Here is a 12196-nt window from a genome sequence, read left to right as displayed (position 1 = left end):
TTTAACTAACACAGTCTAAAATCTATTGAAAAAAAAGAAATAAAGAAATTAATGACATTCTACATTGACCTTAGCTTCTTCTTCCTGAACTAACTTTAAACAGTTTAAATCATTTCTGATCTTAAGCATAGGCTAACTGGAATTTCTTGGTCCCGTATTTATTTTGTATATAGTCAATCCATTTTTTCCAGTCTCGTTTATATCTCTCATTTGAGTGATCTTTAAGATATGCCGATATTTTAGCCATCTCGGCTAAGTTTGCGACTTTCAATGTCCATTCTTGGATTGTAGGCAAGTCTTCCTTCTTCCAGTATTGCGCCACATATTTTCTGTTTTAAGTTGCTGTTTTAAATTAAAATATTTGTAAGCTGCATGGGACTACTTACGTTTTAGAAAATGGCATTTCATTAATCACTTTTTAAAAAAATTTCAGTTATAGTTCATAATTTGTTTATATGAAATTTTATAATTTTCGGATTCATACATTATAAGTATAGCCTTCATTTCAGCCTGATCTTCTGATGCAAATTAATACTGTATTAAGTAGATTGATATTTGGATGGAAAATTTGTCTTGTAATTTTGTTTCTTAGGCTTTGAAGAATGCAGATAAACAACTCCTGGAACCTGTCATGAAATTGGAAGTGACCATGCCTGGAAACTACGTTGGTGTAGTAGTTGCTGATCTTGCACAGAGGAGAGGCAACATAAATGACATTCAAGGTCGCCTAGATAACCAGGTTGTGATTGCAGCTGTTCCCCTCGCAGAAATGATGGTATGTGCTGTAATTGGCAGGAAACTAAAGTTGCATGTTTTGGATACTGTGGAGTACTTTACAACAAACCTGAAAAATTGAGCACAGGTAGTCCTCAACCCACGGCCACAGTTGAACCCAAATGTTGTGTTGTTAAGCGATAAATTTATTAAGTGAGCTACTGGATCTGAGAATTTACTAACTTTAGTTCTGGATGGGCTGGTACTGCCCCAGACTTACCTGGTGTGCTGTTTGGGGAAGGGAGGGTGTCTTTCTAGACTCATGACTGTGATGAGCAGGTGGTGGTCATGGGCCTTAGCAGAATTTTGGACTGTGTGCCAGTTGCATCCATTCCTAGACAGAAGGCCCTATGTTCAATTACTCATACCCCGAAAACCTCCTGCATGAATTACTGTAACACATTGTGTCTGGGTCGGCTCTTGAAGAGCATCCAGAAACTTCAGCTGGTGCATTTGTTGTGGTGTAGGGAGTTATTTGCACCAGATTAGGATATATCACACCTCAGCTCCGTGAGTTTCATTGGTTACCAGTTTGATTCTAGGTTCAGTTTAAAATGCTGGTAAGGACTCCTAAAGCCCTACATAGCTTGAGGTCAGATTATTTTGAGGGACTGCCTTTCCCAATCCCATTTACCCATCTGATGTGTTTTTAATGATTTTTGTTGTTTTTGCTGGATTTTTTTATGTTTTTAAATTTCTATGCTGCTCAGAGACACTACATGAAACAAGCAGTTATAGAGAATAACATTTTGGGCTTCAAAGAATAGATGCTGTTGTGCAATTCATCTGTGAACACAGAGGGGGCTCTGCAGACCCAGTCCAGATATGCAAAGTCTAGCACAATTGAGTTTTATTGTTACAATATCTGTCAGTATTGATCTGTGATGCCATTCGCTGTTTTTGGCAGTGCCTGTTTTCGAAGCTGGTGTGGGCTTTGTAACACAGGGCTTGCCAGCAGATTCTGGCAGCAACCACAGCTTCGAGTTTCCTTGGCTGGATGTCAGTGGCATAGACACAGTGGCAGCATCTTTGCAGTTCTTGTGTAGATGTCCTCAAGGTCTCTTTCCCGTTTCCATTTTACCAGAATGCAATTGGCGATGCCTTCTGATATATAAATTTACCATGTAAACAAATAAGCATGTTTTTTTTCTTTGAAATAGTAATTGCTAGATCTCAAAGTCCGAACAAAGCACTCTCTTTTGCTCCAGCCTCAAAACAACTTGGCTGTTTTGAGCATCATCCTTTTGGCCATAAGAAACCACCACAGGTCAGGGCATTTCAGCTTCAAAGCAAGCTGTTTCTTTAACTCCTTTTTAGAAATGAAACTTCAAGCTTATTCCATGTATTTGTTATCTGAACATTTTGAGGAAGTGGTGGAAACTTCTCTGGCATAACATTTAATCTTAAAAAGAGCAGTTCTGCTTTATAGTGATTCTTGAGTGGAAAGATATTTTTTTTAATGGAAGAACTTGACCTAGAACAGTTTGTTTCAGATTAAATTAATCTAGGCTGGAATCCTCCTTGGGCTGTATAGCTCACATGCTAGAGCAGGGGTGTCAAACTGGCGGCTGGATGCATCATGTGCAGGCCACCCCCTCCCCAGCTCCGCGAAGGGCAAAAACGTCACAATATATCATGTGACAGCACCGTGATGTCGCGAGTTTGACACCCCTGTGCTAGAGCATTATACTGTCTGGCCCATTTTCTATGCTATGGTATCAAATAATTCAGTTAGTGCAGTCTTTTCTCTACTGGGCTAACAATATTGAGTATGATAAAAAAAATCTCCAGGAAAATATAGTTAAATCACACCCCCTTAGTATATAAAGCAATCTCATTTCAGATCAATTTCACTTGCAGAAGCATTTGATGAAAATTTTTGCAGGCTCACAATTAAACAAATTTAAACTTGAAATTGCAGACAAAATACACTATATTGTGTTATTGAAATACCGATTTTCTACCGGCAGCAATCAAAAAGTATTTCAATTGTAGGCAAAATTTATTTTTATGTCTTTGAAAAAGCTTCATCTTATAATCTTTTGTAATATACATTTTTCCCCCCAGGGCTACTCAACAGTTTTACGTTCCTTGACATCTGGGACTGCTACATTTACGCTGGAATTGGCAAACTACCACCCAATGAGCCTTTATGAGCAAAATGCTTTGCTTAATAAGAGGACTGGTTTGGCATGATCTCATGGAGTAGTACTGACATCCTATGTTTTAATCCTATGTTAGGAAACAGTTTATGTTGCAATTACAATGATCAAAAGTATAGATTGCTGCTGCAGCCTGTTTATATGTCAATAGAAACTATAAGATATAAATTGTAATTCATCTTCAGAAAAATTGACGTTTCGTGACTGTTAACGGTTATTCCACTGAAGGACTAGAACTGCCTTTTTCCTGAACTGTTATATTGTTATATACAAAATATGCACTGGTATATTTCTGGTCCGAGTGGTTATGTAGTAGGTTTTATAGCGTTCTGCTGTTGTACATAGCTCTCTTCCTATATAGTTCACACCGATACATACGTCTCACATTAAAATGAAGAATAGGCACTTTTGCTACGATCCCTGATCAGAGGAAGTCATGGTTGCAGGATCCAACAAACAAAGGCTGTGCTGCAATTCCACGCCTGTGGAGAAGAGAAAAGGGGATTAATCTGTGGCCAGGAAGTACTGTAAAAGGAGAGTTTGTATTGTACAATTTAAAGAGCTACGGAAGGAATTGGATATGGTTCCAAGACTAAAATCTGTTTTTTAACATTAAAACAAAATCTCTTCTTATCATTTACATAACTTCAATTTCATGGCAAGGTCTAATACTATTTTTTTTTTTAAAAGGCAAATAGTTGAGGAAGGACAAGTTAAAAAGTGCATATGTGTGCTTGCATTGTTTTATAAGAAACACTTCTGAGCCATTCATAATTAAGTTAAAAACCATGAAATATTGGACAGATTTTTCAACTGATAAAAGTCAGGTTTTTAAATAAAATAAATTTTTCCAGCATTAAGAAAGAATACAAGGTCAGAAAAATATAATTATTTTTTAAAAAGGCCTTTCTGCATACCTTAATTAATACAAACTATTAAGTATAGCTATCAAATACAAAAAATATGTATTTTACATATGTGTCTGTTGTGAAATTCTGAAACTTATCCACACCAAATTATACTCTTGTACTTCCATAAATCTAATGCAAAGAATGAAAATATGCATTTAAAGCTCCACAGATTGTTTTCTCAGGAAAATGTAAATATCAAGCTACATCTATCCATTTGAACAGACGTATGTGGGGGACATAACAAAACTTGAATTTGGATGAATTAAATTAATTAAGTAACATAATTAAATGCATTTATACATTCCCATATCCTTGCAAATCTTTTGAAGCTTTATAGAGCCATATCCAGCCTTCCAAGCTTCGAGCTACCTACATTATGCTAAAATCTTACATTTTTGTTCAGTGAAAAAGAGGGACAGTGTTACAATACACTCATTTAGTAACAGAAGAGATACAAGAAATTTTTTAAGAAACTTTGATAGCACTCTACTACTTTATTAAACTATAGAATCTTAGAATATCTGTATCTTACCTAAGCATGCGACAACGATGTTGAGTCAGTCTTTTAGAAGCATCTGAAATATCGGTTACATTTTCGCTGCTCCAAAGTCTCTCACCAACAGCACTTGCCCGGGGCCTGGAATTACAAGGGAAATACAATTTTATTTAAATATTTTTTTTAAAAAAAATCAAATGGTTAGTATTTGTTTAAAAAGAGTAGGACAGTATGTGCAGAATTTAAAAGCTTTTACCCGCTTGCTCTCAAAATGGAATATCTACCTTTTGCTTAGCCAAACTGAATTACAAGATTTCAGATACAGCATTATAAAAAATGTTACTGTGGCTTATGAGTTCAATGAAAGTTGAATGAAAGTTCAATATCACTTTCAGAATATAGTCATGCCTAAGTTCTTTTATATGAGTCTGGTTTAAATTAGGAAAATAGGCATTGGCAGAATAAAGTTTTAGATTCTGTATATATTTTGTTCTAGGTAGTGTTCTGGTAGTGACAGGTTTTATTTTCCTGGGTTCTAAGATCACTGCAGATGGGACTACAGCCAAGAAATTAAAAGACGCTTGTTCCTGGGGAGGGAAGCTATGGCAAATCTAGACAGCATACTAAAAAGCAGAGACATCACCCTGCCAACAGAAGTGTGTATAGTCAAGGCTATGGTTTTCCCAGCTACAATGTATGGCTCCGAAAGTTGGACCATAAGAAAGGCTGAGCGCCAAAGAATTGAGGCCTTTGAACTATAGCGCTGGAGAAGACTCCTGTGAGTCCCTTGGACTGCAAGGTGATCAAACCGGTCAGTCCTAGAGGAGATCAACCCTGACTGTTCTTTAGAAGGCCAGATCCTGAAGATGAAACTCAAATACTTTTGCCACCTAATGAGAAGGAAGGACTCACTGGAGAAGAGCCTAATGCTGGAAAAGACTGAGGGCAAAAGAAGAACGGGACAGAGAATGAGGTGGCTGGATGGAGTCATGAAGCAGTAGGCATGAGCTTAAATGGACTCCAGAGGATGGTAAGGACAGGAACGTCAATGAAGCGGTGGACGTGATGAGCCAGGGTCTCGAGGCCGTTAGGGACTGGATGAGGGCTAACAAACTTGTACTCAACCCGGAAAAGACCGAGTGGCTGTTGTGTTTCCCTCCCAATAATCTGGCCAGTGTTCCATCGCTCAGGCTGGGGGCCAAATTTTATACCCCTCAGACAGGGTTCGCAACTTGGGAGTCCTTCTGGACCCACAGCTGACCTTTGATTACCACCTGTCGGCTGTGACCAGGGGGGCATTTGCCCAGGTTCGCCTGGTGCGACCCTACCTGAACCGGGAGGCTCTCACAACAGTCACTCGCGCCCTCGTGACCTCTAGGCTGGAATACTGCAACGTGCTCTACATGGGGCTGCCCTTGAAGAGCATCCGGCGGCTTCAGCTAGTCCAGAATGCGGCCGCGTGAGTGATTGTGGGTGCACCTCGGTTCACCCACATAACACCTATCCTCCGCGAGCTGTGCTGGCTACCCGTTGATCTCCGTGTGCGCTTCAAGGTGCTTCTTACCACCTACAAAGCCCTTCATGGTAGTGGATCTGGGTACTTGAGAGACCGCCTCCTGCCAATTACCTCCTCGAGACCCATTAGATCTCATAGATTAGGCCTCCTCCGAGTGCCATCCGCCAGCCAGTGCCGGCTGGCCACTACGCGGAGGAGAGCCTTTTCAGTAGCAGCTCCGACTCTTAGGAACGATCTCCCCGTGGAGATTCGTACCCTCACCACCCTCCAGACCTTGTGATGTATTGGGATTGTTTTTGCCCTTATGTAGCAAGGGTAGGCGTGGCCTGCATGGACTGTACTCAGCCCATGGGCCGTGTGTTAGACATGCCTGTTCTGGATGATGCCGGAGAATAATAAATTCAGTATATAATCCAGAAAATGGTCAGAACTATGCCTTTTTGTATAAAAGAAGTTAGGCAGATTTGCCTCTGATTCTGTAATGTTTCCCATCTATAAAAGCAGTTTCTTATATTGAACTCATTAGTGCTTCCTGTAAGGGCAAATACAAGTAATCCTCGACTTAGGACCAGAATTTATGTTGCTAAGCAAGACAATTGTTACGACTGTTTTTGTCAGCAGTGTGCTGGAAGTTAAGATACATTCCAAAACAGGGAAAGTAAGGTTTATGTCCTTTTTCGCCATGGCTAGGAGAATCACTATAGTTGTTAAAAGAGACACACAGTCAATAAGTGAGTTGGCTTCCCCTATTAACTTTGCCTGTTGGAAGCTTTCAAATGGGGAGCACATGTGCCAATGATATTGAAAAAAGTGTTTTATAAGAACCTGAAATGTTGGTTATATTTTCCCTGCTTCAACATTCTAGGCCACGGGCAAAGGGACATTGCGACTATCATAAAAATATGTTGGTTGCCAAACAGCTAAATTTTGAATGCATATCTGTGGGGCTGCTACAAGAGTAGTATGTGTGAGAACAGCTTTAAGTTACTTTTTTCAGTGCCCCTGTAACATTGAACAGTTTATAAACAAATGATTCTAAGTTGAGAACCACCTGTATATTAATGAGGAGGAAGAGGAGGAGAAGAAACAAATGCAAAATAGAGATTTGCAATCTTCTGATGCGAGGAAAGTATATACACACATTTTAAATTTCTATTTTAAAGCAGAAAGAAAACGATTACATGCTTAAATTTATGAAAGGAGAAACAAGCTAAGTAAGTGATGAGATGTACCAGAGTCTTGGTGTAAGATTAGTTGCATCCACATATTCTCCCCAAAGACAAGCCTCTCCACCAAGCACCAGCTCCTTCTGTGATTTGCTTCCTGTGTTTAAAGGGATAAAAAAAAAAACATTTGTTCATTTCCTATTTGCCATTGAAAAGAGTGTTTAAAATGCAATCTTAATATAAATTAAATCAGTGTTGGTAATTATTTAAACTGAACAGTATGATTACACAACTTGTCACAATAATGTGATGGGTTCATATACAAGTAGTCCAGTATGTAGGTGCTTCCATGTTACATCCCTTTTAGGCATCCTGCACTAGTTGCTGGTTGTTTTCCGGGTGCGATTCAAGGTACTAATTATGACCTTTAAAGTATGGCTTAGGCTCAGGGTACCTGCGAGACCACCTACTGCCGCCAGTAGCTTCCCACCGTCCAGTGCGATCCCACAGAGTTGGCCTCCTCAGGGTGCCGTTGGCCAGTGTCGGCTAGCGACCCCCAGGGAGAGAGCCTTCTCTGTGGGAGCGCCTTCCATCTGGAATGAGCTGCCCCCCGGAGCTTTGCATAATCCCCGACCTCCGGTCCTTCCGATGCGCCCTAAAAAGTTGGCTTTTCCAGCAAGCTGGCCTGGCCTCAACAGAATAAAATAAATGATTAATTTAATTGTTAATTTTAATCTAATTTTTAAAAATTTATTGTTAATATTAATTGGGTTTGTTTTTGGATACTTTATTTAATTTCCTTTTAAACTTTTGTAATATATGTCTTTTTTTATGTTGTACGCCGCCCTGAGTCCTTTGGGAGAAGGGCGGCATATAAATCCAATAAACAAACAAACAAACAGTGGTGGGTTTTGGATTCCATTCCAACTGGTATGGTTGGAACGGCCCTGGCATCAACCACATGGATGCACGCGGCGTGCGCACTCACATGTGCGGCACACGCATACGTTGTACTTGTCTGCGACACTTCCGCAAGCCTCCGCAATGCTCCAGCTCCTTGGTGGAGCATCCCGCAGGAGCCATATGCGCCATCCACGTGCGCACGAGTGCCAAAGGCTTAAAGCACAGGTAAGCAGCGGGGGTGGACCCTCTGGAGCACTGTACTGGAATGGTATCTGTGCTCCAGGCAGGATCTGGTATGCCCGTATCAGGGCGTACCGCCTGCAACCCACCACTGAAGTAGTCCTAGACTTACAATAGTTAATTTTGTGATTTCAAAGTACATCACTGAAAAAAATGACTTATGACCATTTTTCACACGGCCATTGCAGCATTTCCATGTTCACATGATCAAAATTTGGATGCTGGGCAACTGATTATATTTATGACAGTTGCATGTCCCGGGGGTCACATGATCTCCTTTTGCAACCTCCTGACAAGCAAAGTCAATAGGGAAGCTAGATTCACTTAACTAATTTAACTGCAGTGATTCACTCAACTGGCAAGAAAGATGGGGCAAAACTCACATAACTGTTTCACTTAGCAACAGACATTTGGGGTTCAATTGTGGTTGTAAGTCAAGGACTACCTGACCTCTATTTTTTCTTAGGTTACAAAAATTGTAACCTTCACACAAACAACGAAAAGGAAACTTTCCTGTAATATAGCGTAAGAAAATACATGAATTTGAGCACTAGGGAATATGCCAATCAACACACTGGAATCCAAAGATTTTAAAAATGCCCAACTCCCACAGAAAGAAAGAAAGCTATTGACAAACCAATAAAGTTCAGTGGTTCAACACTGTAGTAGCTCTTCCAGTCCTCGCCATAACTGATGAGATCTAGGTACCAAGGTGCAGCAAGGATTGCCTGATGCCCTTGTTTTGTTACTCTTGCTAATTCAAGTTGATACAAAAATTTCTTCCACACTTCAACTACTGTGTCTGGCTGCAGCTGAAAAGACAGGAAATTATAGGATGCTTTTGGTTTTTATTAGAACAGCATGAATATGATTCATTCCACCATGGCATGGTGTTTGAGCAATTCTAAAAGACAATGTATTTATAGCCCAACTTTTCCTCAGAACCCATAACAATTACCCCTTAATTTTATTTTACACTACAATACAAACATTCTATAAGAATTGTAGTCCTAATACATTTGGATGGTACGAGATTGGAAATGTCTGGATTATAATATTTTGAAGGCTGGTTTTTCTGAACCTTGGACAGAAGCAGCAATTGGGCTGGTCTTACTCATTTTTACACTAGTTAAACCTTTCTTGGTTTTATAAATCAATAAAAGGGTTATTTAGTTCTACATACATCTTCTAGTGTATTTTTGCAGATGAGAACTACTCTCAAAATTATGATGGAACAGTTCACATAATTTCTCAGACCTTACCTTTGCTCCATCATCAAATACTTCCTGCCATATTATGGATTTCTTGTTAAGAGAAGTCACTATTTCCAGGATTCTAGGCGCAAAACAAGACACTCATGTATTTGACACACATTCAATTGTTTATTTCCCTCTTAAACATACAATTTTCAGCCAAGAACAGACCATCCAGCAACTTCCAATAACTGGATATAACAGAAGATTAAAAATTGCCTGCAAAATTGCTTTTGAACTTTCCAAATATTTACAAACACTTATCTCAAGTTAATAACCAATCTTGACGGGATTTAGATTATGAGCCCAAAGAAAATGAAATACATTCTGGTATATTTGCAAATAGACACTATTCTTTTGTGGTTGTTTTAATGTTGCTATATCCTTCTGAGTATGACAAAGAAAACATTTTCTGGTGTAGGTTTTTACTTAGGGGTCTTTCTGATAAAAGAACATTAAGTGCTAAAAAGCACTGCTTTTCTGCTGCAAATTTTGAATGCAATTGATATAATGTATTAAGATTTTAAATTTAAAGAAGCAGCCAGGGCAAGAAAGCTAGTCTATCATTGTCAAGAAAAATATGTGAGTGTGCTAGTTACTAGGAACTGAACTTGATTTGAGAGATTTCTGCTACTCACCATGTCTTAAATTATGTCCATCTCATTATGTTGATCTTCACAGCGAAAAAATAAACTGAGTTGAAAAATGTACCCCCTCTCTGCTCCATCATTTTAAGCAGGCATTGTTCCTTCCTTCCTTCCTTCTTTTTTTTCTGCTTCAGTTTCAAACCTACTGCCCCAAACTCTTTATAACACTTCCTTTAAAATGGTTAACTTTAACTAATCTAATTTTCCATGATTCTAGATGTAATTTTAATCATTATGTTTTAGGTGCCTGAAATGCAAGATGAAATCATTGCAACAAAGCTTACTTTTAAACTTTCATTTAAGTTGTAAAGATTGGAAATCAATTTTTCCTGATACCTCATCAAGTTTGAAAACATTTAATTCCAAAGGACAGTGTGTGCTGTTGATTCAGTCTCTTATTTCAATAGAAAACCTCAACACCTCTCCTAATTCAAAGTAAAAAAGCATTTTTAAAAATTTGTTAGAAAAAGGGTGTATTTTAAAAATCAAAAATAAGAAAGGATATGCTAGAATGAGTGATATTAAGACCATTTCAGATAACTTCTATTGTCTAAACAGTACTTTCCTCATCTTTTAAAACAAATCATTTGTATTACTATTCCAATCTATCAGTCCTTCAAGTTAGACCAGGTCAGGCAGCAAATATTCCAAGAAATACTAGAACTCAATTTTTAAAAATAGGCTATAAGAACAGAATCTTGAAAATCTGAGAATCGTTTGTCTTGTTTTCCCAGGCTGAGTTCATGTTTTTGCTAATAATTTTCGCATATCTTCTCCAAGATCATATTTATGTTCCTCTACACAATTCCTCCTCTTAATTGATTTGTGTATGTATGTGGTGATAAAATATGGGGCAGGTTATGAGGTAAATGGCATCACCTGAACTGAGCTTAGTTATTCCACAACAGAGGGCTGGTTTGAAAACACTCCTGGTCTGCCTATTGAATTTTCTAGTCAGAAGAAGCGACTGTTGAAATTGTGGAATACAGCATCTTTAGAAGAAATTATGAACTAGAATCTGCAACTACACTGGATTAAGGAATAAGACAGATTTTGCTTCAAAACTTCTGAAAGTACCCAATTATTTAATTAATTCAAATGTACTAGATATAGAACTGAGTCAAATGTTCTATCTTCTGCATCTTCTGCAGACTCCAACCCCATCTTCTCCATCTCTTCCAGGATAGAAAATGGCCAACAAGAAGGAGAATCAAAAAAATAAAGTTCCATGCCACAGCTAATAACATGGATCCCATATCATACTACTAAAATTAGGCAGGTAAACTGCTGGTTTTCAGCAGCATCTTGTTTTCTTTTGCTAAGTTACAAAGGCTCAAGTTTCAAGCTCTCAAAATGTCACTTATACCCACTCCAGTGACATTGTTAGGTATTTCATTCCAATCCCTGCAATGTTCAGCTGCAAGAAACCAGCCTACCACTGGCATTTAGGAACTTTTACTAGCAGCAGTATAAACAAAATTTAGGGGATTGAAGCAATCAATAAAAGAACCTGCAAATATATAAAATAATATTTCTGAAAAAGGAACAGACTCACTTTTCAACATAATAGGATTCCAGTTTAGAATACCAGAACCCAAATCCTTTCTTTTTCATGAACTCAGTTACATCAGGGTTGGAATTCCTAAGAAAGAAAGAAAGAAAGAAAGAAAGAAAGAAAGAAAGAAAGAAAGAAAGAAAGAAATAAAAAACAAAAGCAACAAATTACATTTCTTATAATATAGTATTAAAGTAGCATAAGAATAGAATGGATTTTGCACTCTAATGTTCTTTTTAATCATACAGGAATGGGAATCTAAACAACATAATGCTGATGTGAAGAATGCCTTCTCTGACTTGTGACATAAGCTAGCTTGAGCCACTGTGTAGTAAGCATAAAGCATCTGCAAGTCCCTTTATTTTTTTGGCATGGCAATCTTAAGATCAGGATATTCAATGCATAAGCAATTGTCCTATACGATACAATAACCATGTAATTGTAAGTTTCTTTTAATTCCACCCAAAAAGATTTCCATTTGCTTTTCAATTCAATTGTACAGCTTACGTGTTATATTGAAGGTGGAAAATATTCTGAAGTTATTTATCTTTGTTTGATTTTTCTACATCTCAA

At 38.2% G+C, this 12196-nt stretch overlaps 2 protein-coding genes across 4 annotated transcripts in view; one reads left to right on the top strand and one right to left on the bottom strand.

Annotated features, from left to right (window-relative positions):
* The window catches only part of GFM2 (GTP dependent ribosome recycling factor mitochondrial 2), a 22926-nt gene extending 19137 nt beyond the window's left edge, over positions 1 to 3789 (top strand). For all 3 annotated transcript variants that reach the window (XM_032212702.1, XM_032212701.1, XM_032212703.1), the window contains 2 exons: positions 593 to 775; positions 2842 to 3789. In XM_032212702.1, the coding sequence (XP_032068593.1) occupies positions 593 to 775; positions 2842 to 2970 (312 nt within the window). In that variant the 3' untranslated portion in view covers positions 2971 to 3789. The remainder of the gene's footprint in view (positions 1 to 592; positions 776 to 2841) is intronic.
* Positions 3277 to 12196, bottom strand: part of HEXB (hexosaminidase subunit beta) — a 27364-nt gene continuing 18444 nt past the window's right edge. Inside the window, exons 9-14 of the mRNA XM_032212705.1 lie at positions 11624 to 11710; positions 9431 to 9503; positions 8806 to 8980; positions 7092 to 7182; positions 4380 to 4484; positions 3277 to 3418 (exon numbers count right to left, since the gene is read on the bottom strand). Coding sequence (XP_032068596.1) covers positions 3361 to 3418; positions 4380 to 4484; positions 7092 to 7182; positions 8806 to 8980; positions 9431 to 9503; positions 11624 to 11710 — 589 coding nt within the window. The 3' untranslated portion in view covers positions 3277 to 3360. The remainder of the gene's footprint in view (positions 3419 to 4379; positions 4485 to 7091; positions 7183 to 8805; positions 8981 to 9430; positions 9504 to 11623; positions 11711 to 12196) is intronic.

The sequence above is a fragment of the Thamnophis elegans genome, chromosome 3, assembly GCF_009769535.1.
Source record: "Thamnophis elegans isolate rThaEle1 chromosome 3, rThaEle1.pri, whole genome shotgun sequence".
In the NCBI taxonomy this organism is placed as follows: Eukaryota; Metazoa; Chordata; class Lepidosauria; order Squamata; family Colubridae; genus Thamnophis; species Thamnophis elegans.
This window is presented reverse-complemented; position numbering and strand designations above follow the sequence as displayed.